The 27,475-nt window shown below is 45.9% G+C and overlaps 1 protein-coding gene across 5 annotated transcripts in view; it reads left to right on the forward strand.

Annotated features, from left to right (window-relative positions):
- Positions 1 to 27,475, forward strand: part of trdmt1 (tRNA aspartic acid methyltransferase 1) — a 170,002-nt gene that overhangs the window by 56,219 nt on the left and 86,308 nt on the right. For 4 of the 5 annotated variants that reach the window (XM_037277492.1, XM_037277489.1, XM_037277490.1 and 1 more), the window contains exons 6-7: positions 20,646 to 20,715; positions 20,780 to 20,857. In XM_037277492.1, the coding sequence (XP_037133387.1) occupies positions 20,646 to 20,715; positions 20,780 to 20,857 (148 nt within the window). The remainder of the gene's footprint in view (positions 1 to 20,645; positions 20,716 to 20,779; positions 20,858 to 27,475) is intronic. The other variant, XM_037277493.1, reaches the window with a different exon arrangement.

Genomic DNA, 27,475 nt, shown 5'->3' on the forward strand with positions numbered 1-27,475 from the left:
TTTCAAGAAGGACGAAGCCAAATTAGTAACATACAGTTCGGGTGGCTGCAAGAGCACAATAGATTACATCATGGTCAGAAAGGAGGACCGCGTCCTGGTCAGGGATGCCAAGGCAATCCCCGGAGAAGAGTGTGTGTCTCAGCATCGCCTAGTCATCGGAGACCTAACTCTGCGGATCAAGAAGGTGGGGGCTAAGAAGCATCCTCCCAAGTTGAAGGTGTGGAAGCTACATAGCGGAGGGAATAAAAACGAGTTTAGGTAGAAGATTGAGCATATAGCAGAAGAAGTGGAGGAGATGATGGAGTCGGGTGGTGTGGATGGCAAGTGGCAGGCAATGAAGAAGGCTCTGCTTAAAGCCACAGAGGAGGTGTGCGGATGGTCAAAGGGTAAAGCAAGACAAAGAGAGACATGGTGGTGGAATGACAGCGTCGAAAGAGCGGTGAATGAGAAGAGGAGGTGCCATAAAGTATGGAAGAAATCTAAAAGGGAGGCAGACCGAGTGCGGTATGTAGAGGCAAGGAGGGCGTCACGGACAGCAGTGTGGGAGGCCCAAGAGACCAAGAGGAAAGAATTTGCAAGTGAATTGGAGAGTGAAAGAGGACAAAAGAGCTTCTTCAAGATAGCGAAGCAAATGGTTAAGGAGAGGCGTGATGTGACCGGTGCAAACTGTGTGAAGGATGAGGATGGCAACATCGTGACAGACAACAGAAGAGTGAAGGAAGTATGGCGAAGGTACATGGAGAAGCTGCTGAATGTGGAGAATGACTGGGATGGTGAGGCGGGATGCGACGAAGTGGAGGGTGAGTGTGGCCCGATCACACGGACAGAAGTGGGAAAAGCCATGAAGGCCATGAAGGATGGAAAGGCAGCTGGACCATCTGGAGTGGTGGCAGAGATGCTAAAGGCAGCGGGAGACGTCGGTGTGCAGTGGATGACCGACCTGTGTAACAGTGTCATCGCTGAGGGGCACATTCCGGAGGACTGGACAAGAAGCGTCCTGGTGCCTCTATTCAAAGGGAAGGGGGACCCACTCGCATGCGGGTCATACAGGGCCATAAAGCTGCTGGAGCATGGAATGAAGTTATTAGAGAGGGTGTTGGAAAAGAGGGTGAGGACACGGGTAAAGGTGGACGAGATGCAGTATGGCTTCATGCCTGGTAAAGGTACAACAGACGCAATTTTTGTCATCCGACAGATGCAAGAGAAGCACCAGGAGAAGAGGAAGAGGTTGTACTTCGCTTTTGTCGACCTGGAAAAAGCGTTCGACAGGGTGCCAAGGGAGGTGGTGAGGTGGGGCCTAAGGAAGTCGGGTGTGGAAGAGGGACTGGTAAAGGCTGTGATGGCTCTCTACTGCAGAGCCTGCACAACTGTTAGAACAGGAGTTGGCGACAGTAATGGGTTTGAAGTAAGGGTAGGGGTGCACCAGGGATCAGTGCTCAGCCCATTACTGTTTGCTATCGTGATGGATGTGGTATCGAGGGAAGTGAGGGGTGGACTACCATGGGAGCTGCTCTACGCGGATGACCTGGTATTGATGGCTCACAGCCGAGAAGACCTAGCTAGGAAGCTAGCGGCCTGGAAGACATGCCTGGAAGTGAAAGGAATGAAGGTGAATGCGGCAAAATCAAAGGTCATGGTCGGTGGTGCTGGCCTGGGAGTGATATCGCAGTCAGGAGCATGGCCATGTGGAGTTTGCGGGAAGGGAGTGCAAGCTAACTCTATCCGGTGCAAGGGTTGCCAGAGATGGGTACACCGAAGATGCAGCGGAGTAAAAGGCAGCCTACTAGCTGCAAGTGAGACCTTCCAATGCAAGCGGTGTAGGGGAGAAGTCGCCCAAGCAGACCCAGCTGAGCAAGAGGGGCTCGTGGTAGATGGGGAGATGTACGAGGTGGTGGACAGCTTCTGCTACCTTGGAGACATTCAGGTCCTGAAGTCTCCTGAAGTCTCTTTTTGCACTTTTATCCCCCAACTTGTACCTTCCTGTAAATCGAGCTGTTGTTACATGCAGTTTCTCACACGTGAGATTAATAAAGTTCCTCTTATCTTATCTTATCTTATCTTAACGCTGATGGGGGGGTGGACCTAGCAGTGACCACAAGGGTGAGAAGCGGGTGGAAGAAATTCAGGGAACTCATGCCCTTCTTAACATCTAAGGCCCCATCCCTGAAGATGAGAGGCCAAGTGTACTCAGCCTGTGTCAGAAGTAGTATGACGTACGGAAGTGAGGCATGGGCCCTGAAAACAGAACATGAAGACAAACTAAACAGAGCAGAAATGAGGATGATCAGATGGATGTGTGGTGTGTCAATGAGGGAGGAAAAGACCAGTGCAGAGCTGAGACAGAAGATGGGAGTGGAGGCCATAGTGGATGTGGTGAGGAGAGGCAGACTGCGATGGTACGGACATGTAGTGAGGAAGGACGAGAACGACTGGGTGAAGAAAGTTATGTCGTATAACGTAGAGGGAACAAGACCCAGTGGCCGACCTAAAAAGACCTGGCAGATGACCGTGGCAGCCGACATGAAGGCACTCGGCATCAACCACGAGATGGCCATGGACCGTTCCCGGTGGAAGAAGGCCATATCGAGAACCCAGTCCAACCCAGCGGCGCCTGGAAAGCGGACTTTAAAACGATGATGATGATGATTAGCCTCTTCTACTACTTCAGGGGCTCCGTAGCATGCGTCCAGTCTTTCCCATGTCATCTTGAGTCCTCGTTGGGGGTGATTGTCACTGACATCCCTGATACGCTTTGCATGCTCTCCCGACTCTTTCCCGAGCCACTTGACCAGTAGATCCATCTCCTTGCTGGGAGTGAGATTGAGTCCTCTCACTGCGTTTTGAAAAGACAATCGCCAAGCTCTGTAGCTTGCAGGCTTGTCGTTGAATTGAGTCATACCTGTAGTGACCAGCTCGCGACGGGCGAAATATCTGACGTCGTTTATGCCTGATTGGTCGTGCTGGTTGCTTTGGGGTGTGTAGTTGGGCACGGTAGGACGTGATGGACCCCGGTATCTGGTTGTAGCTGTATATGTCCCCTGATGGCCCTGTGTATCTCTTGGAATAAGAGATGTGATAGGGGCATGTTGTGGTGGCCAATGAGCTGGCAGTCTGTTCGCTGGTGTATAGCTGAGTTGGCATCGGCCGGACCGTTCTCTGATATGGGCCACGGAGCTGTAATAGAGTTACCTGGCACGGTATTTGCACGTAGATATGAATCGTCACCTTGCGGGGGAAGATAAGGTGCTGATGCAGACTCTACGTGTAGCCATCTTGCCTCTTCGTGAGAGATTAGATGTGGTGCCATTGTTGGCTCTGTGAATCGCTGTCCAGGCTCGTCTTGAGAAAATGGTTGTGATGCCAAGGTTAGCCAAGTACGTAACTGAACAGGCTCATCCTACATGTGGCGGCGTGGGGGGCTCTGTATATAGCTGGTTAGTGTCGTCCTGAGTGAGAAGGTGCCTCCGGAGGCGGGTTGGATAATACGTTTAGCGGGTCAGTTTCGGTATGAGCGTATTCTTCCAGCGCGGCGGTTGAATGCTCCTTGGACTGCTGAGCGACATATTCTCTGATCCGTTCCAGTGGGTTAACCAGCTCAATTACCTAGTGGTAGAGTGTCCGCCCTGAGACTGGAAGGTTGTGGGTTCAAACCCCGGCCGGGTCATACCAAAGACTATAAAAATGGGACCCATTTCGTCCCTGCTTGCCACTCAGCATGAAGGGATGGAATTGGGGGGTTAGATCACCAAATGATTCCCGAGCACGGCACCGCTGCTGCTCACTGCTCTCCTCTCCCCCAGGGGATGGATCAAAATCAGACTGGGATGGGTCAAATGCACAGGACAAATTTCACCACACCCAGATGTGTGTGTGACGATCATTGGGACTTTAACTTTGACTTTAACTTTAACTTAAAGGGATTCTCATCGAGTTGAATCTTCCTGCTACCTCGCTCACTACCGTTGATGCTCGTCGCTGCTTGAAGAGCCTCTGCTTTGGCCTCAGCCGCAGCCACGTTTTTCTCTAGTGATAGCTTCATCATGCGTGCCTCTAATTATGCCTTTTCCATTTTCAGAATCATTTCTTTATTTGTGAAGGAAAGGAGTACTTTCGCTGCCTCGGCTTCGCACGCCATGGTAGCAGCATTGCCAGAGGACGTTTTTGTAGAACATGATTTGTAAGATTTAGACTTCAGTGACTGTCCTTTTTGTCCATCCATAGTCTGAGTTTGGCGTTTAACTTTGTTACCTTCTGCAATGAAGGCGTTGTTTCACTATCCTGCCCTCCAAATATGTTGAATATCCGAAGACAGTAAGCTCAACCACTTTCACTCATCAAGACTCTGAAGGCCAGGTTGAAGGTTGACTCCAGGTTTAATAACAAGGGAAAGGGTGAAACTGGGAGAATACAAACCACATTGTATAATCAGTCCTACGAACTAAATGAATTAAATAGATATGAAATCTCAATCATGCTTTTATCCTATCGTCTAACATCACAGAAAAGTATAATTTCAGAACTCAAAAGATCTATTTCGATCCATAATAACTTAACAAAGATACATACCAACGATGCCTTGTATAACACAAAATGTAGGTAGTTGTTTTTGCCGAACTGCAGGGGAGAATAGAACAAGCAGCGTTATCTTTCAACACTGTGCTGAAACATGCCCTTACTTCCTGATTCTAGTCACGTGACCTACTCTATCTTAACACTGATCACAGACTACTAAGACATGAAAGACATGACAGCCATAGTTGTTGATCTATTTGTTCTAAATCCATATTGGCTGTCAGTTAACAAGTCGTGTATCTCAGTGAAGCTATCCAGTCTCACAATGAAAAGCTTCTCCAAGATTTTAGCGAATTGACATAATAGAGAAACATGTCTATAATTTGTAAAGAGATGTTTATCTCTTGTTTTATACAGTGGGATAACCTTAGCCGTTTTCATTTTGCTTGGGAAGGTGCCTGTTTTAAAGGACAAATTACAGATGTATGTCAGAGGATTTACCACTCCATCAACAACTTTCTTAACTAAGGCCATATCAACATCATTCCCATCTGTAGATGTTTTATTTTTGCATGATTTAATAATATCTAAAACTTCTTTCTCATCAACCGCTCTCAAGAATTAATTTCAATACCATCTCCTACTGCTCTTGCCTGCTCTATCGACGGGTCACTGACACCCTCAGCCAATTTCAGTCCTACATTCATGAAAAATGCATTCAATTCATTGACCGCATCTTCCATATTGTTTATGGTCTTGTCATCTATGAAGCGTTCAGGATACTATGTGTTAGCAGCTCCTTTCCAGATAATACTGTTTAAAACCTTCCATAACCCTTTACTATTGTTTCTATTTTATTTTCTATTAACTTGCTGTAGTCATCCTTCATGCACCTCCTCATAATTTGCGTCATTTTATTTTTATATCTTTTGTACTTAATTTCTGTCTCTATGGTTCTATGCTTTATAAATTCTCGCTACATAGAATTTTTCTTTTTACTGGAATTTTGTAGACCTTTTGTGATCCATGGGGACTCTGTATACCATATTTATTCTAATTATCGCCCTGAGAAGGTTTATGTCCAACAGGGGGGGTGGGCAATTAATAGAGAACACTTTTTGTCCGATCGCCAAGGGGCACTGAAATGGGCGATATGTATATTTTCCTTATGTAGTATGCAATACCTGCATCTCACTGGTGTTCTTCGGCTGTTTTGATCTACCTCTAACAGCGGGGTGCGTCAATTGACGCTCCATCGATGCGACACGTTACCGTCGCACATCACATGTTGCTCACGTCATGTTACCGCGATTGTCTTGTTTGCGCGCCCGCCCCGATAACGTAATTGTGTGAGGATATTGTAGCGGAGTGACGACTGTAATGGTATCATAGCTTATGGAGAAAAACAATTTAAAAGGGACATTCGACGTGCTGTCAAATCAGTCATATTTAAACTTGCGCAATGACGTCGGCATGCGGTCACGGAGGAAAACAAGTTTTGGGGGGAATTTTTAGCAGCATGGGCGATAATTAGAGGTATCAATGTTTTTTATTTATGTCATCGCTAACACACACTGGGTGATTATTAGAATATGGGCGATAATTAGAATAAATACGGTAACTCTGCACTTCACCCTGGACCAGCATCGCAGACCAAGGAGCCAGCCCCCACTACAGAGCATGGCGGGGAGCTCGCCCCTACAGCTCCTTCGGAGGTCACAAGCAATTGCACCGATGTCTGCAGTGGCGATCACAGCAACAGATCATGCTCTAAAATCTGCCTTGTCAGGATCTACCCTCTCATGCCTTCCAGTGTCTTCCATCATTGGGCTCTGTTTACGCTAAATTTCCTCGTGTACAACGCGCAACTACTGTCTTCCTCGACGCATATATTGCATCTTTCTCACTCTTACCTTTTCTGCCCGATGGCCGTTAGAAAAAATGCATGTAAAGTCGCCGCATGATCGCGTAAGGTTTTTTATGTTTAATTACCACTTTTTATGAGCGTATAAGTGTATTAGTGATGAGAAAAATCATGGAAAAAAAACCTATATAAACTGCACCGGACTATAAACTGCAGGGTTCAAAATTTGAGAAAAAAGTAGCGGCTTATAGTCCGAAATCTACGGTACATTTATCAAAGTGTAATGAAAATGGCTTTTCACCTCTTTTTCACTTGTTTTAAGTTTTAATAATAACAGACAACATTTCATTACTTATAACTCCTGTTTAAGATGTTCATGAGGCAAAAATGTTTAAACTCATGTAAATTTAAGGTATTTCATAGTTTGTTCAATGTACGGAAGTAAGATGGCGGCGCGTGCACACGCAGCGGCCTCTCTCTGTCCCGAACGGTGTTTTGTTTTGTCGTTTAATGTGGGTTTGTCCGCCAGTTTTGTGTGTTCGTCTCGTCGTACCGGGTTGTGCTACAAGTGCGGCGGGCTGGTTCTGCTCGACATCGGCGAAAGCGAGTTTTGTGGCGATCTGGACTTTGAAGCGGGGACATTAAAGGCGCTCGGTCTGCTCCGTCCTGGAGTGTCGCCGGACTCGCCTGCTATTCCTCCCCCGGTTGGGCGTCCGGGCCTGGCTGGCGGCCAACCCAGCTCGGCCGTGCCTTCCATTCTTCTGGCGAACGTTCGATCGCTGGACATCAACATGCCTGCTGAGTTCTGCGGACCGGACAGTGCGTAGCTGCTGTGCATCTGGAGCGGATGGCGTGCTATCGGGCGGACCGGGCCATTGTACAAGGGGGAACATCGCGAGGAGGTGGACTGTGCGTCTACATCCGTGACGAATGGTGCCGGGACTTTGTTGTGGGATGCCAGCACTGCTCGCCACTGGCGAAGTTTGTGATCTCCAGGCTGTTGGGGTCCTGAACTCTCTCCCCGTTGTTTTACTTGTGTGTTAATCGTGTGATGTGTCTCGTCACCGTGGGATAGGGGGAACGGTATTTCGGTTTCTTTGTGTGTCTTAGCATGAAGGAATTGACAATAAAGCTGACTCTGACTCTGGGTTATCTGACTTCAGATATGAATGAAAGGCAGAATTTGTGTTTTTAGAGTTGTTCACGTCTGCCCGAGTGGCTTATATTTGGTTATTTTGTCATTTGAACAATAAAGACAATTGTGACAATGAGAATTGTTTTATAACAGTGTGTATTTGCATGAAACTTTTGTAATCAAAAAATGTCCAAAAAAACTATTGGCCCCCGGGCCCCTTCACTTTGTCAAATCTGGCCGTCCTTGCAAAACATTTGAACACCCCTGGCTTAAAGCAGCGGTCCCCAACAACCGGGCCGCGGACCGGTACCGGTCCGTGGGTCACTTGGTACCGGGCCGTCAAGCCGCACATAAAAAAAGTAGATATATTTTTTATCGACGATCAATGAATTCAGGTCAAGACGCTCGTCCCGGTCACGTGACATGTTTCCCCAGTCGAGCGCGCAAAGCTAGTAAAAACTAGTAATAATTTATTTTGAAAAATGTAAAAAATTTAGCGATTCTCTCCCAATTACATCCGTCGGTGCAGCTGTGTTTCTTGACACAGGTTAATTCAGGTCAAGACGCTCGTCCCGGTGACGTGACATTTCACCCCAGGCGAGCTAGCAAAGCAAGCAAGAATGAGCAAGAAACAGAGATGTTTGGAAAGCTTCTTCGGAAAGGGAAAATGAGGAGACGGAAGAAGAAGAGGCTATGACTTCTACAAAAAGGAAAGCTGTATCTAAAAGAAAATTTCTGGGGTCCTACTTAATATATGGATGTATTGCCACAGGTGACTCTGACGCGCCAAGCCCACTTTGCATAATATGTGGCGACAGGCTAGCTAACGAGGCAATGAAGCCTTGAAAACTGCTTCGGCACATGGAGACCAAGAAACAGAGATGTTTGGAAAGCATTAAAAGACAAACCTTTGTAATTTTTGGAAAGAAAAAAACGTGAACAGCACACTTCGGGTGTCATTTTCTCAGATTACGCCAAGATGGGACCAGCCCGTTTCTGAGAAACAAGCTCAGTGCTCCCACTAATTCAACGTAATGGTGAGTTTTATTTTTAGGTGATTTATATTTGTTTTTATGCCAGTCGTATCATTCTATTTCATCGTTTTTATATACCGTATTTATTCTAATTATCGCCCATATTCTAATAATCGCCCAGTGTGTGTTAGCGATGACATAAATAAAAAACATTGATACCTCTAATTATCGCCCATGCTACTAAAAATTCCCCCCAAAACTTACGTTTTCCTCCGCGACCGCATGCCGACGTCATTGCGCAAGTTTAAATATGACTGATTTACGTCGAATGTTCTTTTTAAATTGTTTTTCTCCATAAACTATGATACAATTACACTCGTCACTCCGCTACAATATCCTCACACAATTACGTTACCGGGGCGTGCGCTCGAACAAGACGATCGCGATAACATGACGTGCGCAACATGTGATGTGCGACGGTAACGTGTCGCATCGATGGAGCGTCAATTGACGCACCCCGCTGTTAGAGGTAGATCAAAACAGCCTCTGTTCTAGTGTTAAGAACACCAGTGAGATACAGGTATTGCATACTACATAAGGAAAATATACATATCGCCCATTTCAGTGCCCCTTGGTGATCGGACAAAAAGTGTTCTCTATTAATCGTCCACCCCCCTGTTGGACATAAACCTTCTCTAATTATCGCCCTGGGCGTATTAGAATAAATACGGTATTTATTATAAATGCATTATTTATTTATATAAATGTATTATTTATTTATATTAAGGCCGGTCCACGAAAATATTTCTGACACGTAACCGGTCCGTGGCGCAAAAAAGGTTGGGGACCACTGGCTTAAAGTATTCGGCGAACATGTGCACACTTATCTATTTTCTTTTCGTGATAGGTCACATTACATACTTTACTCAAGATATTACCCATACATTTTTCAGGCCCTGTTTTGTGCAAAAGCAGCATTAGTAAATCCAGGTGCTGAACATGTGAGTTTTTTCTTGCCAAATTTTACAGGTCACATGCTTTGCGCAGAAATTTTCATCCACATCTCTCAGGCACCATTTAATAGGTATGCGGCATTGCTTGCAATCACTGCTTGGAACATTCCATAGGTGAACATTTTTTTTTTTTTTAGAAACAGGTGAGTCTTATGATTGAGTGCAGCAGGAATTTGCCGCTTTGTGGATACTTTTAAGCAAATACCATATTTTCCAGACTATAAGCCGCTACTTTTTGCACAAGCTTTGAATCCTGCAGCTTGTAGTCCTGCGCGGCGTATCTGGATTTTTCGTGATTTTTCTGATGTCTAATACACTTATACACTCATTAGTAAAAAGGCTGTGGACCGCTGTTGTGCGGCACCGCCTTGCTTATCAGAGGGATATGTGACCAGACACATGATCACCGGGGAGAAGAGTGGTGTGTTGATCGCATGTCCGTCCGCCAGGCAAATAGTGCCATATAATTGACACAAAAAAGAGACAGAACGAGATCAAGACGGACATTACTGAAGAAAGAAAGCTTTTATACACAAACCCTCATTATGGGAGATAAAAGAAAATGTATGAAGCAGCTTTCAAGTTAAAGGCAGCCAAGTTGGCTATTAAGGAAGGGAATAGAGCTGCTGCGCGTACCTTTGGTATATATGAATCAATGTTGAGACGTTGGAGGCACCTGCGTGTAAAACGGGTTCAGTCCAAAAAGATGACGAAGGCTTTCAGAGCTAATAAAAGCAGATGGCCCAAACTTCAAAACTTTCTTGAAGACTGGGTGAACATTCAGAGAGCAAGTTCTAATATCCAGAGCCGACTGAAAGCCCAAACAGTCAGCACAGAAGTGAAGATAGAAGATTTCAGAGGTGGACCATCGTGGTGTCACAGATTTATGAATCGAAAATGGCTGTTCATCAGGGTGCAGACAACTGTGTGTCAAAGTCAAAGTCTGCTTTATTGTCAATTTCATCACGTCGACATACAGAGATCGAAATTGCGTTTCCTACTATCCCTCGGTGACACGACATATTAAATATTATGTATATACATACTATATCATCATCATCATCGGCGGTCACTCGTAGTCGAGTATGACGGTCCTCCTTCTTGGTCTTTGTGGGTCTTCAGGTGGTTGAAGAGGCCGATCCTGGACCCGATAACTCTGGAGCAGTGTGGACAGGGGAATGTAATGGTGGTGGGTTTGGGTTGGGCCTGCTTGGTGGGGGCTCTCTCCTTTCTGCGTCTGCGTTTGTCTTGAGCGGCATGGTGGAGGTCAACGTTATATTGAGCGGCGCCGTCACGGACAAGGTTTCTCCACGTCGTCCTGTCTGCGGCCTTGTCTTCCCAAGTTTTAAGGTTTATGTGACACTTCTTCAGGTTTGCTTTTATGTTGTCCTTGAACCTCTTCTTCTGACCTCCCGGGGCCCGCTTTCCTTCAGCGAGCTGGGAATAAAGAACTTGTTTTGGGAGGCGAGAGTCAGGCATGCGGATTACATGGCCAATCCATCTCAGTTGGTTTTGGGCAATGGTGGCAGTGATGGTAAGCAAGCCAGCCTCCTCCAGGACGCTGGTGTTGGTGCGTCGGTCCTTCCAGCTGATCCTGAGGATTTTCCGGAGGCATCTCTGATGGTAGGTCTCCAGTGCCCTTAAGTGCCTGCTGTATGTGGTCCAAGCTTCTGACCCATACAGAAGGGTGGGGAGGACCACAGCTTTGTAGACCAGGATTTTGGTCTTTGCTTGGAGGTCACGATTCTCGAAGACTCGCTTCCGTAGCCTTGAGAAAGCCCCACTGGCACAGCTGAGGCAATGGTCAATTTCATCATCAATGGTGGCTTTAGATGACAGGAGGCTGCCAAGATAGGGGAAGTGGTCAACCTTTTCCAGTCGGATGTTATCAATAGAGATGTTTGGGGGGCGGACAAGCAAACTGCAGTTTGGTAGTGGTTGGTGGAGGATTTGGGTCTTTTTTATGTTAATGGCCAGACCAAGCTGTTTGTATGCCTTCGCGAAGGCAGACAGAATACTCTGTAGGTCTTCTTCCGACAGGGCCACAAGGGCATTGTCGTCCGCATACTGCAGCTCCATGATGGATATGGTGGTGGTTTGACCTTTAGCCCTGAGTCGGTTGATGTTGAGGAGTTGACCGTCAGTTCTGTACATGATTTTGACTCCGTGGGGCAGATGCTTGCTTGTATGGCGGAGGATAGCAGCAATAAAGATGGAAAATAGTGTTGGAGCGATGACGCATCCCTGTTTGACACCTGTGTCAACCCTGAAGGGTTCCGTCTCGTCTCCACTGCCGCTGAGCACTGTGGCTGACATGTTATCATGCAGTAGTCTCAGTACTCTGATGTATTTGTCTGGGCAGCCAATCTTGGATAGAACCAGCCAAAGGGCCTGACGGTTAACTGAATCGAAGGCTTTGGTGAGGTCTATGAAGGCCATGTATAGTGGTTGATTTTGTTCCCGGCATTTTTCTTGCAGTTGTCGAGCAATGAAAACCATGTCTGTGGTGCCTCTGCTTGGGCGAAATCCACTCTGAGACTCAGGAAGGATGATTTCTGACAGGGGGGTGAGTCTGTTGGCCAGAACCCGAGCAAGGGCTTTCCCTATGGTGGAGAGGAGAGAAATGCCACGGTAATTCCCGCAGTCTGCCTTGTCTCCTTTCTTGAATACGGAGACGATTAAGGCATCTCTGAGCTGCGCAGGGATTTCCTCTTCTTCCCAGATCTTAAGAAGCAGGGCATGGATGTGCCTGAGAAGGTCGGGTCCGCCTTTCTTCAAGACCTCTGCTGGAATTCCATCGGACCCAGCAGCCTTGTTGTTCCTCATCTTCCCAATGGCATCCTGCAGCTCGTTCAGGCTGGGTGGCTCTCCCATGCTTTCAGCTGTGGGCTGTTGTGGTAGTTGATCAAGAGCCTCCATCTCAGGTATAGTGTCCCTGTTTAAGAGGTCCTCGTAGTGTTCTTTCCACCTGTTTGCAATTGCCTCCTTGTCATTCAGCAGCAGGCCATCCTTTGAGCGAAGGGGGGTTAGGCAGCGGTGGCTGGGACCATACACCGCTCTCGTGGCATCAAAGAAGCCTCTCGTGTCTCCAGAGTCAGCAAGCTGCTCGATCTCCAGAGCCTTCTTTGTCCACCATTGGTTCTTCAGTTTCCTAACCTGTGTTTGGACGGCTGCCTTCGCTTTGGCATGGGCTACTCTTTTCACCTTGCAGTGGATGTCATTTTGCCAGGTGATGAAAGCTTGCCGCTTGTTGTTAATTAGCTGCTGGATCTCAGTGTCATTCTCATCAAACCAGTCTTGATGCGTCCGCTTTTTGTGCCCGAGGATTCTTATGCAGGTGTTCATTATGGTAGTCGAAAGTGTGCTCCAGTGTGTTTCAGTATCCTCTGGGTAGTGGTTGGGCAGCGCTGCACTAAGAGCCTCCTGCAGCTGTTGTTGGTAGGCGGTGTCATTCAACAGCTCGATGTTTATTCTTGGCCGGCATTGTCTTTTCTGCATCCGTTTTTTCCGCATTAGGCGGATGGACATGATGGAGCGAATGAGGCGATGGTCGGTCCAGCAGTCGTCTGCACTGGTCATTGCTCTGGTGTTTAGGACATCGCGGCGGTCTTTAGAGCGGACAATGACATAGTCGATGAGATGCCACAGTTTGGAGCGAGGATGCATCCAAGATGTTTTGAACTTGTTTTTTTGACGGAAAAGTGTGTTGGTGATGACCAGGTTGTGTTCTGAGCACTTGGTTAGTAGTAATGTGCCATTAGAGTTTGTGTTTCCAACCCCTTCTCGTCCCAGCGTACCCCTCCATAGGTGGTGGTTTCGTCCCACTCTGGCGTTGAAGTCTCCAAGCAGGATTAGCTTATCCTCCTTGGGGACGTCCGATAGGACTTTGTCTAGGTCAGCGTAGAAGGCCTCCTTAACTTCGTCCTGTGCATCGAGTGTTGGTGCATAGGCACTAATGACCGTGGCCATCTGATTGTTGGCAAGCATCAGGCGTATGGTCATTAGGCGCTCGTTAATGCCCACAGGGAGTTAATGGAGGTGGTTGATGAGGCGGTTCTTGATAGCAAAACCCACACCATGGATTCTTGGCTCAGTTGCAGGTTTTCCTTTCCAAAAGAAAGTATATCCACCTTTTTCCTCCTTCAGCTGCCCTTCATCTGCTAGTCGGGTCTCGGAGAGTGCTGCGATGTCGATCTGGAACTTCCTTAGCTCTCTGGAGATGATGGCAGTTCGCCTTTCAGGTCGATCACTGGCTTGGTTGTCCGTTAGGGTCCGCACGTTCCAGGCTCCAATGTGTACATGTTTTTGTTTCTGACCGCGTGATGGTGATCCCTCTGGATGCGGTATTCCAGACAGGATTTTGTGAGGCAGGCTATGTTTAGGGTACCTTTTCTAACCCCCTCCCCTAAATGGGGTGAGCAGAGTGGATCCTAAATAGGGCTGCTCAGTCATGGGTGCAGCTGCCGAGAAGCTCTTCTGCCTCAGTCCAAGAACTTAACGACTGAATCTAACACCCACCGCCTGTGTGCCAGGTTGTGGCTAGGGGCTGCCAGACCTCACTGTCCTGCCCCCGTTACCACTTCCTGATCGCCACAGGACTTTGTTGTCCAGGATGTAAAATGGAATACGTTCCCTTCAGGAGGACGCCTGCGCGTGACGTCTTTTAGCGTGGGGAGACTGATGCGCCTGCAGCCACCACACGGTCCTTGGCAGAAAGGGGCCGGGATCCAATGGCATGGGTCCATGACGATTGGAGACCACCCTCTGTTGCAGCCTTCGTCCGCCTTCAGTGCCGTTGTGACTCACAGTGTCATCCTCCGCCACTCCCACCGTTGAGGTCTTTGGATCTACTATATATATATATAATATTATATATATTATATTTATTATATTTGTTGCTGGGGAGCCTGAGGACTATATAGGGGGTTGGCTCCGATGGTTATGCTGTTTTCGCCCCCGGTTGTCGGTCAGAACACAGGAGGGAAGACATGGTTCAGTTTTGATTGCTTTACTGAATTTTTGGCAAAAAAGTAACAGGCACTGTGGCTCATAGGGGAATACAGGCAAACTAGCAAAAGGGTATAGGCCAGACATGGGCAAACTATGGCCCACGGTCCACATCTGGCCCACGTGGCCGTTTAATCCGGCCCGCCAAACCTGAATAAATTGAATTATTAAACTTTTTTTGGGTCATTTTCCCTGCAATTACTATGTTTCCCCGATGGGGAAGCGCCCGCCTGCGCATTTACTCCCGTAAACCGTGTCAGAAAGCTCGGTGCACCCTCATAAGTGCATGTACGTACTAAGTAGTACGGACCCGGCGCACTCCGCGCTCTATTTCCATCAGTGCCGAATTTCGAGTGTGGGCTGTAACGTCAGCATTCATGTAATTCGCGCACTGAGCTTTAAGATACAGTTTTACGCTAATCAAAGTCAGCTTTATTGTCAATTTCTTCACATGTCAAGACACACAAAGAGATCAAAATTGCGTTTCCTACTATCCCACGGTGACAAGACATATTACATATTATATACTATATATATAATATATTATATTGGTCCACGGACAAACAAAACATTCAAGTAAACAATACAAGTAGTAAAAACAAGAAGGCCCAAACAATGAACAAATAAGAGCAATGAATAAATAAATAAATTAGAGCAACATGGTTGAAACGGAGCAATTGTGCATACAGCAGACACTCAGTATATAGCGCAAAAGTACCGGAAGAGTAGTGCAAGGCAGCCAACGTGGCCCAAAAGGCCAGGACGTTATGCAGCCGAGGGTGGAGGGGGGAGAGAGTTCAGGATCCTAACAGCCTGGAGTATGAAGCTGTTGGTGAGTCTGGTGGTGCGGGAGCGGAGCAACTCCCTGGCGACTATGAGGAAAAAATTACAAACTTCTGCGAATTCACAAGAACAAAGATAAACGCGTATTTGATCGGACCGGATGAGATTATTAATATGGATGAAGTGCCTTTGACGTTCGACCTCCCTCTCACAAGAATTGTTAACAAGCAAGGTGAGAACCACTGGCCATGAGAGAACACATTTTAGTTGCGTACTGGGCTGCACAGCATCCAGGTTTAAACCTTCGCCAATGGTGATTTTTAAGTGGATGGCTATGCCAAGAGTAGCAATCCCGTGCGGCATCTAGTCAAGTCAAGTTTATTTATATAGCCCTAAATCACAAGCAGTCTCAAAGGTCTTCGCATACGTATACAAACAAATTGACAATTATTCTCAAAGCATCCCCTGATCTTAAGCTCCCAAGAGCAAAAACTACAAAAAAAAAACTCCTAGGGGAAGAATGAGAAGGGACCACAGATGGGAGGATCGCCCTTTCAGTATCACCAGGCTGCAATGGATGCAGAGAGGGCACATAAAATACATAAGATAAAAATCAAAGAAAAAGTGGATGTCCAATTCAAAGCGAAGAGCTGCAAGAGGTGCTCTCGATTGTCCTGGCTGCAGTTCCTTCATCTTGATTGGTCCATGAGAATCCAAACAGCCGCTGTCAGTTTGGGTGTCACCTAACCACCTCCCCAGCCGGGGAGGGATGGGGGGAGGGACCGAAAACACAAACTCCAGCCAAATCGGCCACTACAGGTTAATTAAAGGTCATATCATAGAAATGTGTCTTTAAACGTGTCTTAAATTTTTCTACAGAGGTAGCAGTTCTAATATTCATTGGTAGGGCATTCCAAAGCTCTGGAGCCCGAATAGAAAATGCTCTAGACCAGGGGTCACCAACCTTTCTTAAACCGAGAGCTACTTCCTGGGTACTGATTAAGGCAAAGGGCTACCAGTTTGACACACACTTCTGCAATAGCCAATTTGCTCAATTTGGCTTTCACTATGTGTTATTATTGTCATTTCCAGTTCACATGTAAGTGTGATTTTACCAAGAATAGCAAAAATACAGTCAAAGTTTGGTTTTTGACCACAATCCATTCCAGAAGGCGGTTCGAGAAGCAAACTCTGTCGAATTCCGAATCTATTTTTCCCATTACAAATAATGGAAAATGTTTAATCCGTTTCAAGACAAAAAAAAAAACCCGCCTTTTTTAAGCATTTCTTTCATTTGGGCATATTTGTCTGATTGCGCAACTGCAGCCCACCGCGCAACTGCACCGCGCTGGTCGCATTATTGTGACAGAGCCGTCGCTGAAATTTAGAAAATATTTTTAAAGTCCTGATGTAATTTCCAAAATTTAAGTGGACCTAGTAAGTGCGCAGGGAGCTTAATTTTGTGCGATCGCGCAACTGCAGCGCACCGCCAAACGCGCAACAGTAGCGCATCGCCGACCGCGCAACTGCACCGCGCTGGTCGCATTATTGTGACAGAGCCGTCGCTAAAATTTAGAAAATATTTTTAAAGTCCTGATGTACTTTCCAAAATTTAAGTAGACCACAGTGCGCAGGGAGCTTAATTTTGTCCGATCGCGCAACCGCAGCGTGCCGGGCGCTCGCTGTCGCATTGCTTTAAGAGCGTCTGTGTTTTAGGATGGCTTTACTGCTCCCACTTGCTTTCTTTGGAGGCATGATTAGGGGTTAATACAATCCTCAAAGTAACGAGAATACAATAACAATGGAGTCAGTCGGCATTCGGGCCGCGCGGTTGGGTTTTCCTCGGGTTCTCCCGGCTCATCTCGCGAGGTTCGACCTCCGAATTTTGTTCGACAATGTGGTGAATGGTCTTTGTTGCTTCGCTGGTCTTCAAAAAACACTCGGTGGACGATGGCTGGCCCAGGGAAGGAAGCACTCCAGTGACACACGGCTGATTGGGAAAATATTTTATTCAACCGATGTCAGAGTGATGTCTCTCCAAAAATTCGAGTGGCCCCAAAGGCAAAGATGTTCGCAGCCCCAAAAGCAAAGATGTTCGCCCCCCTTCCTGACAGACAAGCCTATCTTATACCTGCCCAAACCGTTGATGTCATGGCTTGGAGTAACAGCTGCCGTTCGCGTTTCAGTCTACTCGTTGCTCTCAATGTCCTAAAAAGGGCATGTAGAAGACTCTTCCCCTGAATAACAGCAGCTACGACATTCCATATTCTAAGTTGCTATACATTGCTGAAACTAAAGCATCTCTGGCCAGCAAAAATAGCTTATGGTCTTCTCACTGCTGCTAGTTTATCACCTAAAGGCAACATACAAAGACGCATAGAATCCAAATTTCACTACAACAACCGAAGCAAAAAAATCTCGAATTTTTTGTTCGAATTCCGATTTGTTCGAGAACAAGGACGTTCGAAAACCGAGGTTTGACTGTAAAATAAATAGATGCAGCCCACTGACAAGTGATGCTATTTGAGCTAATTTTAGAACAGTCCTGCGGGCGACTCATGCGGTCCTCACGGGTGACCTGGTGCCCACGGGCACCGTGTTGTGACCCCTGCTCTAGACCTTGCAGCCATTTTTTTGGCCCTCGGGGTCACTGAAAGACTAGCGTTTTGCAAGCGGAGGTTACGGGATGGAACGTAAAGAACAACTAGGTCGACGAGATATGAAGTCGCGAAGCCATGCAATGATTTATCGGTTAATAGAAGAACCTTGAAGTCACATCTTAATCACCAAATGATTCCCGAGCGTGGCACCACTGCTGCTCACTGCTCCCCTCTCCCCCAGGGGATGGATCAAAATCACATGGGGATGGGTTAAATGTAGAGGACAAATTTCACCACACCCAGATGTGTGTGTGACGATCATTGGGACTTTAACTTAACTTAACTTTAACTTAAATGGACCGGGAGCCAATGTAAGTTGGCTAATATTGGGCTAATGTGATCAAATTTTCTTGTCTTTATCTCTGTTAACGTCAACAAGAGAGGGTGGATGATGAAAAGCGTAATGCAGGAGTGGCTAGAACAGGGGTGGGCAAACTTTTTGACTCGCGGGCCGAACTGGGTTCTAAATTTGGACCGGAGGGCCGAACCAGGAGCAGATGGACGTAGTGTTTGTGTGAAGTAATATAAGCGACCTGTAAAGGTCATTGCATAAAAGATTTTGGCCTTTAGTAGGTAGTAAAGCATGGATATTCCAAACAAGTTTTTTGAAAACAAATGCATTTATTAACAGCATTAAAACTGCTATCAGTGATTCTCATAAAATACGACACTATTATTATGAATAACAGTCTCCATCACTTCAGTGCCTGCAGGTCAGATTAATGAAAAATGTTTATCTTATGAGATCACATCAAACAGCAAACATTCTGACCAAATAGATCATCTTGAAGAATCGGTGAAAGCATACATCCAAATAAAGTAATCAAAACGGCAACACGGTGAGGGGTATCTGAACATCAGAGCAGAGTTTTAACTCACAAACACCTGGTAACAGAGGTGAGGAAACGGGAAACACTTCCTTAAAGTAAGCCTTAAGAACTTTACAGGTTAAGATTAGTCGCAAAGGTGGGTGCATCAATGTCCTTGAGCATCCTGCATTGTTTGAAAATGAGAATGGTCGCTAGTTTCAATCCCTGCTATGTGTACAAATCATATTCAAAATGCATTTTTTTACAACAAACTTGAGAGCCTCCCCTTCATTTTCAGTGGGAACAGTGTTGTTGGTCTCCCTTTTTTGCTAGTGCATCATAGTCTGGAGTAAAAATTGTTGTGGCCATTCTTAGGAGAGATCCGTTTACCTCGATCTGTGATGGGTTGATGTGGCTGAACGTCACGTCGCGTACATCGAGCCAAATTGGCCACTCTTTTAACATTCGGCACTCACTTCTTTTCTTCGGGCCACTCATTTTAATGGAAGGATTCCAGGGGAAGGTTTGTGGGTGGCTTTAGCGTCAAACTGTATCTGAAAGCTCAGCGAGCGAATTACAAGAATGCTGTCGTCACAGCCCACGCTCTAAATTCGGGACTGATACAAATAGAGCGCGAGCGCGCCATGTCCGTACTACTGAGTACGTACGTACACGCACTTGTGAGTGTGCACCGAGCTTTCTGACACGGCTTCCGGTAGTAAATGCGCAGGCGAGCGGTTCCCCATCTACTGGGGAAACGCAGTCATTGCAGGCAAAATGACAAAAAAAAAAGTTTAATAATACAATTAATTCAGGGTTGGCGGGCCGGATTAAACGGTCCCGTGGGCCGGATGTGGCCCGCGGGCCGTAGTTTGCCCACCCCTGGGCTAGAAGAATGTTATGGGAAGCGACCCAGAGGATTCCTTCGCCCCAAAAAAGTATTGGTCCTTTTGGGCAGAATGAGGGCCCATACCACAGATTCCGTGAAAGCAGCCATTAAGAGAACAAACTCAATTCCAGCTGTGATAAATGGAGGCAAAACAAAGCAACTGTAGCCACTCGATATCTCTGTTAATCATGCTTTTAAAGTAGCATTACGCGTTCAATGGGAGGCATGGATGACTAGCAGCGATAAGTTATTCACAAAAACTGGTTGCATGCGAAAAGCAAGTTTTGCTCAAGTCTGCCAGTGGATCATCACATGAGTATCAAATCATCCACGATCATCAACGGATTTCGAAGGGTGGGACTGCTGCTGAAGAGGAGGACACCGCCATGACCCCTCAGAGGATGCTTGATTCAGACACTGACAACGAGGAGTTCTTTGGTTTTGAGAGCTACAAGGAAGGAGCGACTGGGAGAGTGGATTACGAAGCCATCCTGAGCCTTTTTGTTTCCAACACTGAAGAAGAGGATTTTTATGTTTTTAGTGCACAGGAAGAAGACAACGATGGCAATGAATAACTGGCCTTTGTTATTGATAAAGCCGTGTACTGCAGTTTAGCCCAAAAGGTAGGCTGGTTATATTTTTCTGGTATGCTGTCGGTTGTTTTCATACACATTTTGTACTTCCTTTTAATTAGTAGTTATAGTTAAGTTCTGAAGATATGTACCAATAAAATATTTGACAAAATGTTAATAAATAATATGCTAAATCATCTTCCTGAGAATCCTCTTTCTGTATATTCTCTTACAAATGGTATTTAAACCTTAAAACACCTGCGGCTTATAGTCCTCTTCAGCTTATATATGGAAAAAAATAACATTTTCCCCTGATTTTATCTGCTGCGGTTTACAATTAGGGGCGGTTTATAATTAGGTGCGGTTTATATTCTGGAATATACAGTAGTAAAACAGTTAAAAATGTGGTGATTTTCTGTTTTTGCAGGCAGTATTTTGTCCAAATTCTGAAGGAATGTGGCTACATTTTCCAGGAGGTGATGGTTTCTCCCACAAGTGTAAGAAGAACCTCAGCTGCCTGCTTGTTTTGCACATATTTTCTGATTATATTCTAAAATTAAGGTTGGGATCCCAAATTCAAGACTGCGTTACTTCCTGATGGCAAAGATTTCAACAGAATCGATTTGTTCAAAGTCAAAGGTGAGTAATACAGGAGTATGTGCTATTATTACTTCACATGTGCATGTCATCGGTAAGCTGAATGAAAATGGGCAGCGACTTCTGGAGTTCTGCACATATCACCACCTCTGCATCACCAACACATACTTCCAGACCAAACCCATTCACAAAGTCTCTTGGAGACATCCACGCTCAGGTCACTGGCACCAGTTAGACCTGATCATAACACGCACTTCTGATCTCAGAGGCATCCTTCAAACACGCAGTCTCCACAGTGCAGTCTGCGACACAGACCACTCCCTTGTGCTCTGTAGAGTCAAGCTACAGGCAAAAAACCTACACAGGTCCAAATCAAAGGGAGCCCCACGCATCGACAGCAGCAAAACAACCGACCCAACCAAAGCTACAGCCTTCCTCTGTGCCTTAGAAGTCTCCCTCCACGGCCCACCCCAGTCCAGCTCCGCTCAGCGGTACTGGGATGGCTTGAGGGATGCCATACACAGCACGGCCCTGTCGGTCTTTGGCAAAAAGCAGGGAAAGCCAAATGACTGGTTCAATGCCAATTTAACATCATTGGCACCAATCCTTGAAGAAAAACGCGTCGCACTCACAAATTACAAGCACACTCCAAACACCAAAACTCTACAGACCCTCCGATCTTCTAGGGGGAAACTCCAACAAGCCGCTAGACGTTGTGCCAATGACTATTGGCTACAGCTCTGCAGCAACATTCAAGCAGCTGCTGACACAGGCAACATCAGACTCATGTTCGATGGCATCAAAAAGGCACTTGGACCATCACCCCGCAAAATTGTCCCATTGAAATCCGCTTCGGGAGAAACCATCGCTGAACGCTCTAAGCAGCTGGACCACTGGGTGGAACACTACTCAGAGCTCTATGCCAGGGACAACAGTGTCTCTGATGCAGCCCTCAGGCATGTAGGGCACCTACCTGTTATGGAAGAGCTCGACATGGAACCAACAACTGAGGAGCTAAGCAAAGCAATTAACAGCCTGCCCAGCGGAAAAGCTCCAGGCACCGATGGGATAACAGCCGAAGTCCTCAAGTGTGGGAAGCCTGCTCTTCTGCATAGACTGCACAAGCTTTTATGCCTGTGCTGGAAAGAAGGCTCTGTCCCACAGGACATGAGAAATGCTAACATCGTCACCTTGTACAAAAACAAGGGAGACAGGAGTGACTGTAACAACTCCCGTGGCATTTCCCTACTCAGCATTACCGGTAAGCTCTTTGCTCGAGTTGTACTAAACAGACTCCAAGTCCTCGCAGAGAAGCTCTACCCAGAGTCACAGGCAGGGTTCAGAGCAGGAAGATCAACTCTGGACATGATCTTCACCCTGAGACAGCTGCAGAAGAAGTGCAGAGAACAACATAAACCCCTCTACATGGCCTTCGTTGACCTTACCAAGGCTTTTGACCTGGTGAGCAGGAGCGGCCTTTTCCAAATGGTGGAACGGATAGGTTGCCTGCCAAAACTCCTCAGCATCCTCCAGTCCTTCCACACTGAAATGAAAGGTACTGTCCAGTCCGATGGGTGCACTTCTGAGTCCTTTAACATCCGCTGTGGTGTCAAACAGGGATGCGTGCTGGCACCCACTCTGTTTGGGATATTCTTCTCTCTCCTCCTGCGCCAAGCCTTCGGAACATCAACTGAGGGAGTTTACTTACACACCAGGACAGACGGCAAACTACCGTTTTTTTCCATGTATAATGCGCCCCCATGTATAATACGCACCCTAAAAATGGCATGTCGATGCTGGAAAAAAGCCTGTACCCATGTATAATACGCCCCCAAATTTTGACTTTTTTTTTTTTTTTTTTTTTTTTTTTTTAAAGTCCCAACTGCGCATGCAGTAGCAAACTCGATAGCGAAGAAATATGTGAGACTCTCAATGGGATCACCAATATTTGAGTGATGTTCCGGTTATTTATCACAATTAGTTTACCAAGTCTGTGTTTTGAGTTCCTCCAATAAACCCTGGTCCAAGCTGCACTTGGTCGCCCCGCTCCTTTCCACACTCCATCCGTGACATGATTTTCTTCAAAAATTGTTGTACCATGATTTTCTTAAATAAATAAAAAATAAAATAAATAAATAAATTGTACCCGTGTACTATAATGCGCACCCCAGATTTTAGGACAATAAATTAGTTAAATTTTGCACATTATACATGGAAAAAAACGGTATTCAACCTACTGACTGAGAGCAAAAACCAAGATCAGACCACTCACCATTCGGGACATGTTTGCTGATGAGGCAGCATTGGCAACACACACTAAGGAACACCTGCAGACTCTTCTAGACCGGTTCAGCCAAGCATGTCAGGACTTCAACCTGACCGTCAGCCTAAACAAAACCAAGACAATGGGCCAGGGGACTACTGTCCCACCCTCCATCACCATCAACAACTACACACTGGAAGCTGTAAGCAGCTTTATCTATCTTGGGTCTACCATCACCTGCAATTTGTCACTCGATGCAGAGGTCAGCAGCCGGATTGGGAAAGCAGCTTCTACCTTTGGAAAACTGACACCCAGAGTATGGCAGAACAGAAAGCTCACCATCCATACAAAGGTGCAAGTGTACAGGGCCTGTGTCGTCAGTACACTCTTGTATGGCAGCAAAGCCTGGACTCTTTATGCACATCAAGAGAGAAGGCTAAACTCTTTCCATCTGCGTTGCCTGCGACGCATACTGGGCATCACCTGGCGGGACAGGATCACAGACAGTGCAGTCCTGGAGAGTGCACAGCTCCCCACTATGCTCTCCCTGCTGAAGCAGCGGCGTCTCCGTTGGCTGGGCCATGTCCGTCGGATGGAAGACGGTCGCATGCCAAAGGACATCTTATATGCAGAGCTAAAATCAGGCAAAAGGCAAGTAGGCCGCCCACTGCTCCGCTACAAGGATGTCTGCAAACAAGACCTCAAATCCTTCAACATCAACCCAGCCACCTGGGAAGACGTCGCCCAGGATCGCCACAAATGGCAACAGGCTCTCCGAAACGGGCTGTAGATCTACGAAATCACCCTGGCTCAACATCGAGAAACGAAAAGGAAGTTGAGGAAGCAGCAAGCCACCATGCCCCCACCTTCACCGGATCCGGCCCACACCTGTAACATCTGTGGCCGTGTCTGCCTCTCACGGATAGGACTCACCAGCCACAGCAGACGCTGTGCAAAGAACACCTAACCTCCAGACACAAGAAATCTATGGTCTTTCGAGACTGTGATGCCGATGATGTGCATGTCAAACCTAATGAGTTTGGTGAGTCAATATTTGGTGTTGGTTAGAGGTGCCGTACACTGTGTGGACTCATTCGTGTCCTTTTGTGACATTGTGTATGCGTGTGCGTGTGCACTAATGTACGCGTGCATGTGCATGCATGCACGATCGTGAGTGTGCACACGTTTGTGTGAAAGTTAGCCTACTTTTGCGATGGTTGGTGAAATTAAACCATTAGAGGACAATGTAATTGCGGCTTTGGGACTGAATACACTAACACCAAATATGTTGCTTGCATTTGAGGAGACACGATTCAATCACAGTATTAATTTCCTGTGTGTGGGCATGTTTGAGTGCAGAGCGGTGCGTTTGGCGTGAGGGACGTACAATGCAAAAATGCTCATTCCGCCTCTCCGCTGCATATTAAGTGAAGATAACTTTTTTGTGCTACGCCTCACGCCAATCAGCTTCAGGAACGTACAGCGTGACCCATGTGGGGAAGGAGAGAACCAAATGCCAGCAAAGAGTTTTAAAAAAAATCAGAAAAAGATGATCTTCCCGAGAACTACAACACATCCATGTAACAAATCAACGACAAAAGTAAATCGGAGCTGGCTTGGAGAATTGTGAGCAGGGAACTGCTGTTGAACTGTATATTTTTTTCGTCAACACAATAGAGGGTTTTTGACATAAAAATGGATGTTTGCACAACTCATACATAAAAAATGAACTCGCTGACACGCAAGAAGCGTCTGGCAGCGGCTTTCTTTCGTGTGTTTGCTTGTGGTAAAACGCTAGCATCCGGCACAAAACTGTCGTCACCAGGCGAAGCCCCTCCCCCTCCAGAATGCACAGCCACTGGAGAACAGCCACTCGCATCAGCACGTCAAAACGCTCACATGGTAAAGGAAACAGCACTCTTCAGTATATCTTTGTGCAACACTGGTAAAGGACTTGGATTCACTCAGTGTATTGGTAAAAGTTCAGTTTAGGCTGCCAAGAGAATAGACGTTTTCGTTCTCCTCTCAAGGTTATTGCTGCAATCTGAGAAGCAACGGCATACAGACATGCAAAATATAAATTTCCGTATTTTCCTCTCCATAAGGCGCACTTAAAAGCCTTTAATTTTCTCAAAAGACGAAGGTGAGCCTTTTAATAAGCTGCGCCTTTCGTGTGGACCAAATTCCAAAATTTATAAAGTTGTTTTGTGTGACTTCCGTAATATACAGGTGTAAGATGTAGACCCGATGAACCAATCAGAGGACATTACGTTTTACGTAGTTCTGGGCGGTAAATCAATCAGAGGACTGTACGTGACAAGTAGAGCAGTGGTCCCCAACCTTTTTTGCGCCACGGACCGGTTACGTGTCAGAAATATTTTCGCGGACCGGCCTTAATATAAATAAATAATACATTTACCGTAATTTTCGGACTATAAGTCGCACCGGAGTATAAGTCGCACCAGCCATAAAATGCCCAAAAAAGTGAAAAAAACCCATATATATGTATATAAATCGCTCCTGAGTATAAGTCGCCCCCCCACCCAAACTATGAAAAAAAACCGCGACTTATAGTCCGAAAATTACGGTATATAAATAAATAATGCATTTATAATAAATACCGTATTTATTCTAATTATCGCCCAGGGCGATAATTAGAGAAGGTTTATGTCCAACAGGGGGGTGGACGATTAATAGAGAACACTTTTTGTCCGATCACCAAGGGGCACTGAAATGGGCGATATTAAAGATTAAAGATTAAAGTCCCAATGATCGTCACACACACATCTGGGTGTGGTGAAATTTGTCCTCTGCATTTAACCCATCCCCATGTGATTTTGATCCATCCCCTGGGGGAGAGGGGAGCAGTGAGCAGCAGCGGTGCCGCGCTCGGGAATCAGTTGGTGATCTAACCCCCCAATTCCAACCCTTAATGCTGAGTGCCAAGCAGGGAGGCAATGGGTCCCATTTTTATAATTAAGAGTATTATGGAAATTGATTGGATTAGAAAACAAGATGCAAGAAATTGCAAATTCAAAGATGAGAATTCCAAGAAAGACCAGAAAGACAGAGTAAAAGATATCAACCAACAATATAAAATTAATGTTGTGATCATCTCTGGGCTCAAGATCTCGCCTAGACATCAAAATGGGACCAATGGTGAAGATGAGGTAGAAAATTAATCCAGCAAGTGGTGGATTTCCTCACAACAAAACAACAAATGTGGATATCTGCCGATTTATTCCCAAAATGATGGCAACTGGAGGTAGGGTGAGTGAAAATCCTGTGGTACTACTGAGATTTATAAATATCAAGCACAAAGTTGCTATACTAAAACAGGGAAAATAATCGAAGAGGCAATCCTCTTGATGTCTACATAAATGAAAATCTAAACAAGCAAATCGCCAACATTGCATGGAGAGCTCACCAACTGAAAAATCAAGGAAAAATACAAAGCACTTGGACGAAACATTGTGAAATCTACATAAAGACTAGTAATGATCAAAACGATAGATGCATTTGAGAAATACACAAATTAGAACAAATGTGGATACTACTTGGAAGACCAATTTAACAGGATTTAAAAGCCAACTTTGAAAAATACAGGACTATCTTTAGACATTGGACAAACATCTCAACGTCACTGCAATATTGAAAATGTGGATCAAAGAAAATACAGAGTCAACGAGTTTCCACCTCAGTGGATATAAGTTCACAGATGCAGAAGCAACAGAACAGATGGTGGCGTAGAACTCTACATTGAAGACATTGTTTCTGAAACACTTCTTAGTACATCAATGGTACATTTGTGAATGTGTTAGAGTCGATTTTCTTCTATTTTTCTATCTGTGACCATGAAAACAAATGGGACTCGCACCCTACAGAAGTTATGGATTGAAGAAAAAAATGCCAGACTGGGGACACACTTGACATGCCCCCTAAAATACAAATTATATTCAGACTAAGACAAAATACTAACCTTGGACTTAGAAGACTTGATATTTCAACAACTGCAAATAAGCAGGAGCTACACACTACCAGGGGCTGGTGTCAAATACTGAAACAGAAGTCTCTTGTATTATATAATACAGGCTGTTGCCTGTGCTGCTGCTGTGTGCAAATGATGTTACAAAAACTATTCAACACTTGTCAAACACTGATACAGAAAGACAAACAATATTGTAGAATGTTGAATTGCTGAGCGTGTAATACATAAATGAGAGGGATTTGCAGTCTTGAGGGTGCATCTCGAGCAGATCTCCTAGCGGCAGGAACAGGCACTTCCCCGACTATCATTAGCTATGGATCTCCCAATATGAGTTTTCAGTGCAATCGACCACGTATCTCCACTCGACATTGATCCTCATGGGGTTGCAGTTGTGAAGTAAGCTGAAAAG

Source organism: Syngnathus acus, chromosome 19 (assembly GCF_901709675.1).
Source record: "Syngnathus acus chromosome 19, fSynAcu1.2, whole genome shotgun sequence".
Taxonomy (NCBI): domain Eukaryota; kingdom Metazoa; phylum Chordata; class Actinopteri; order Syngnathiformes; family Syngnathidae; genus Syngnathus; species Syngnathus acus.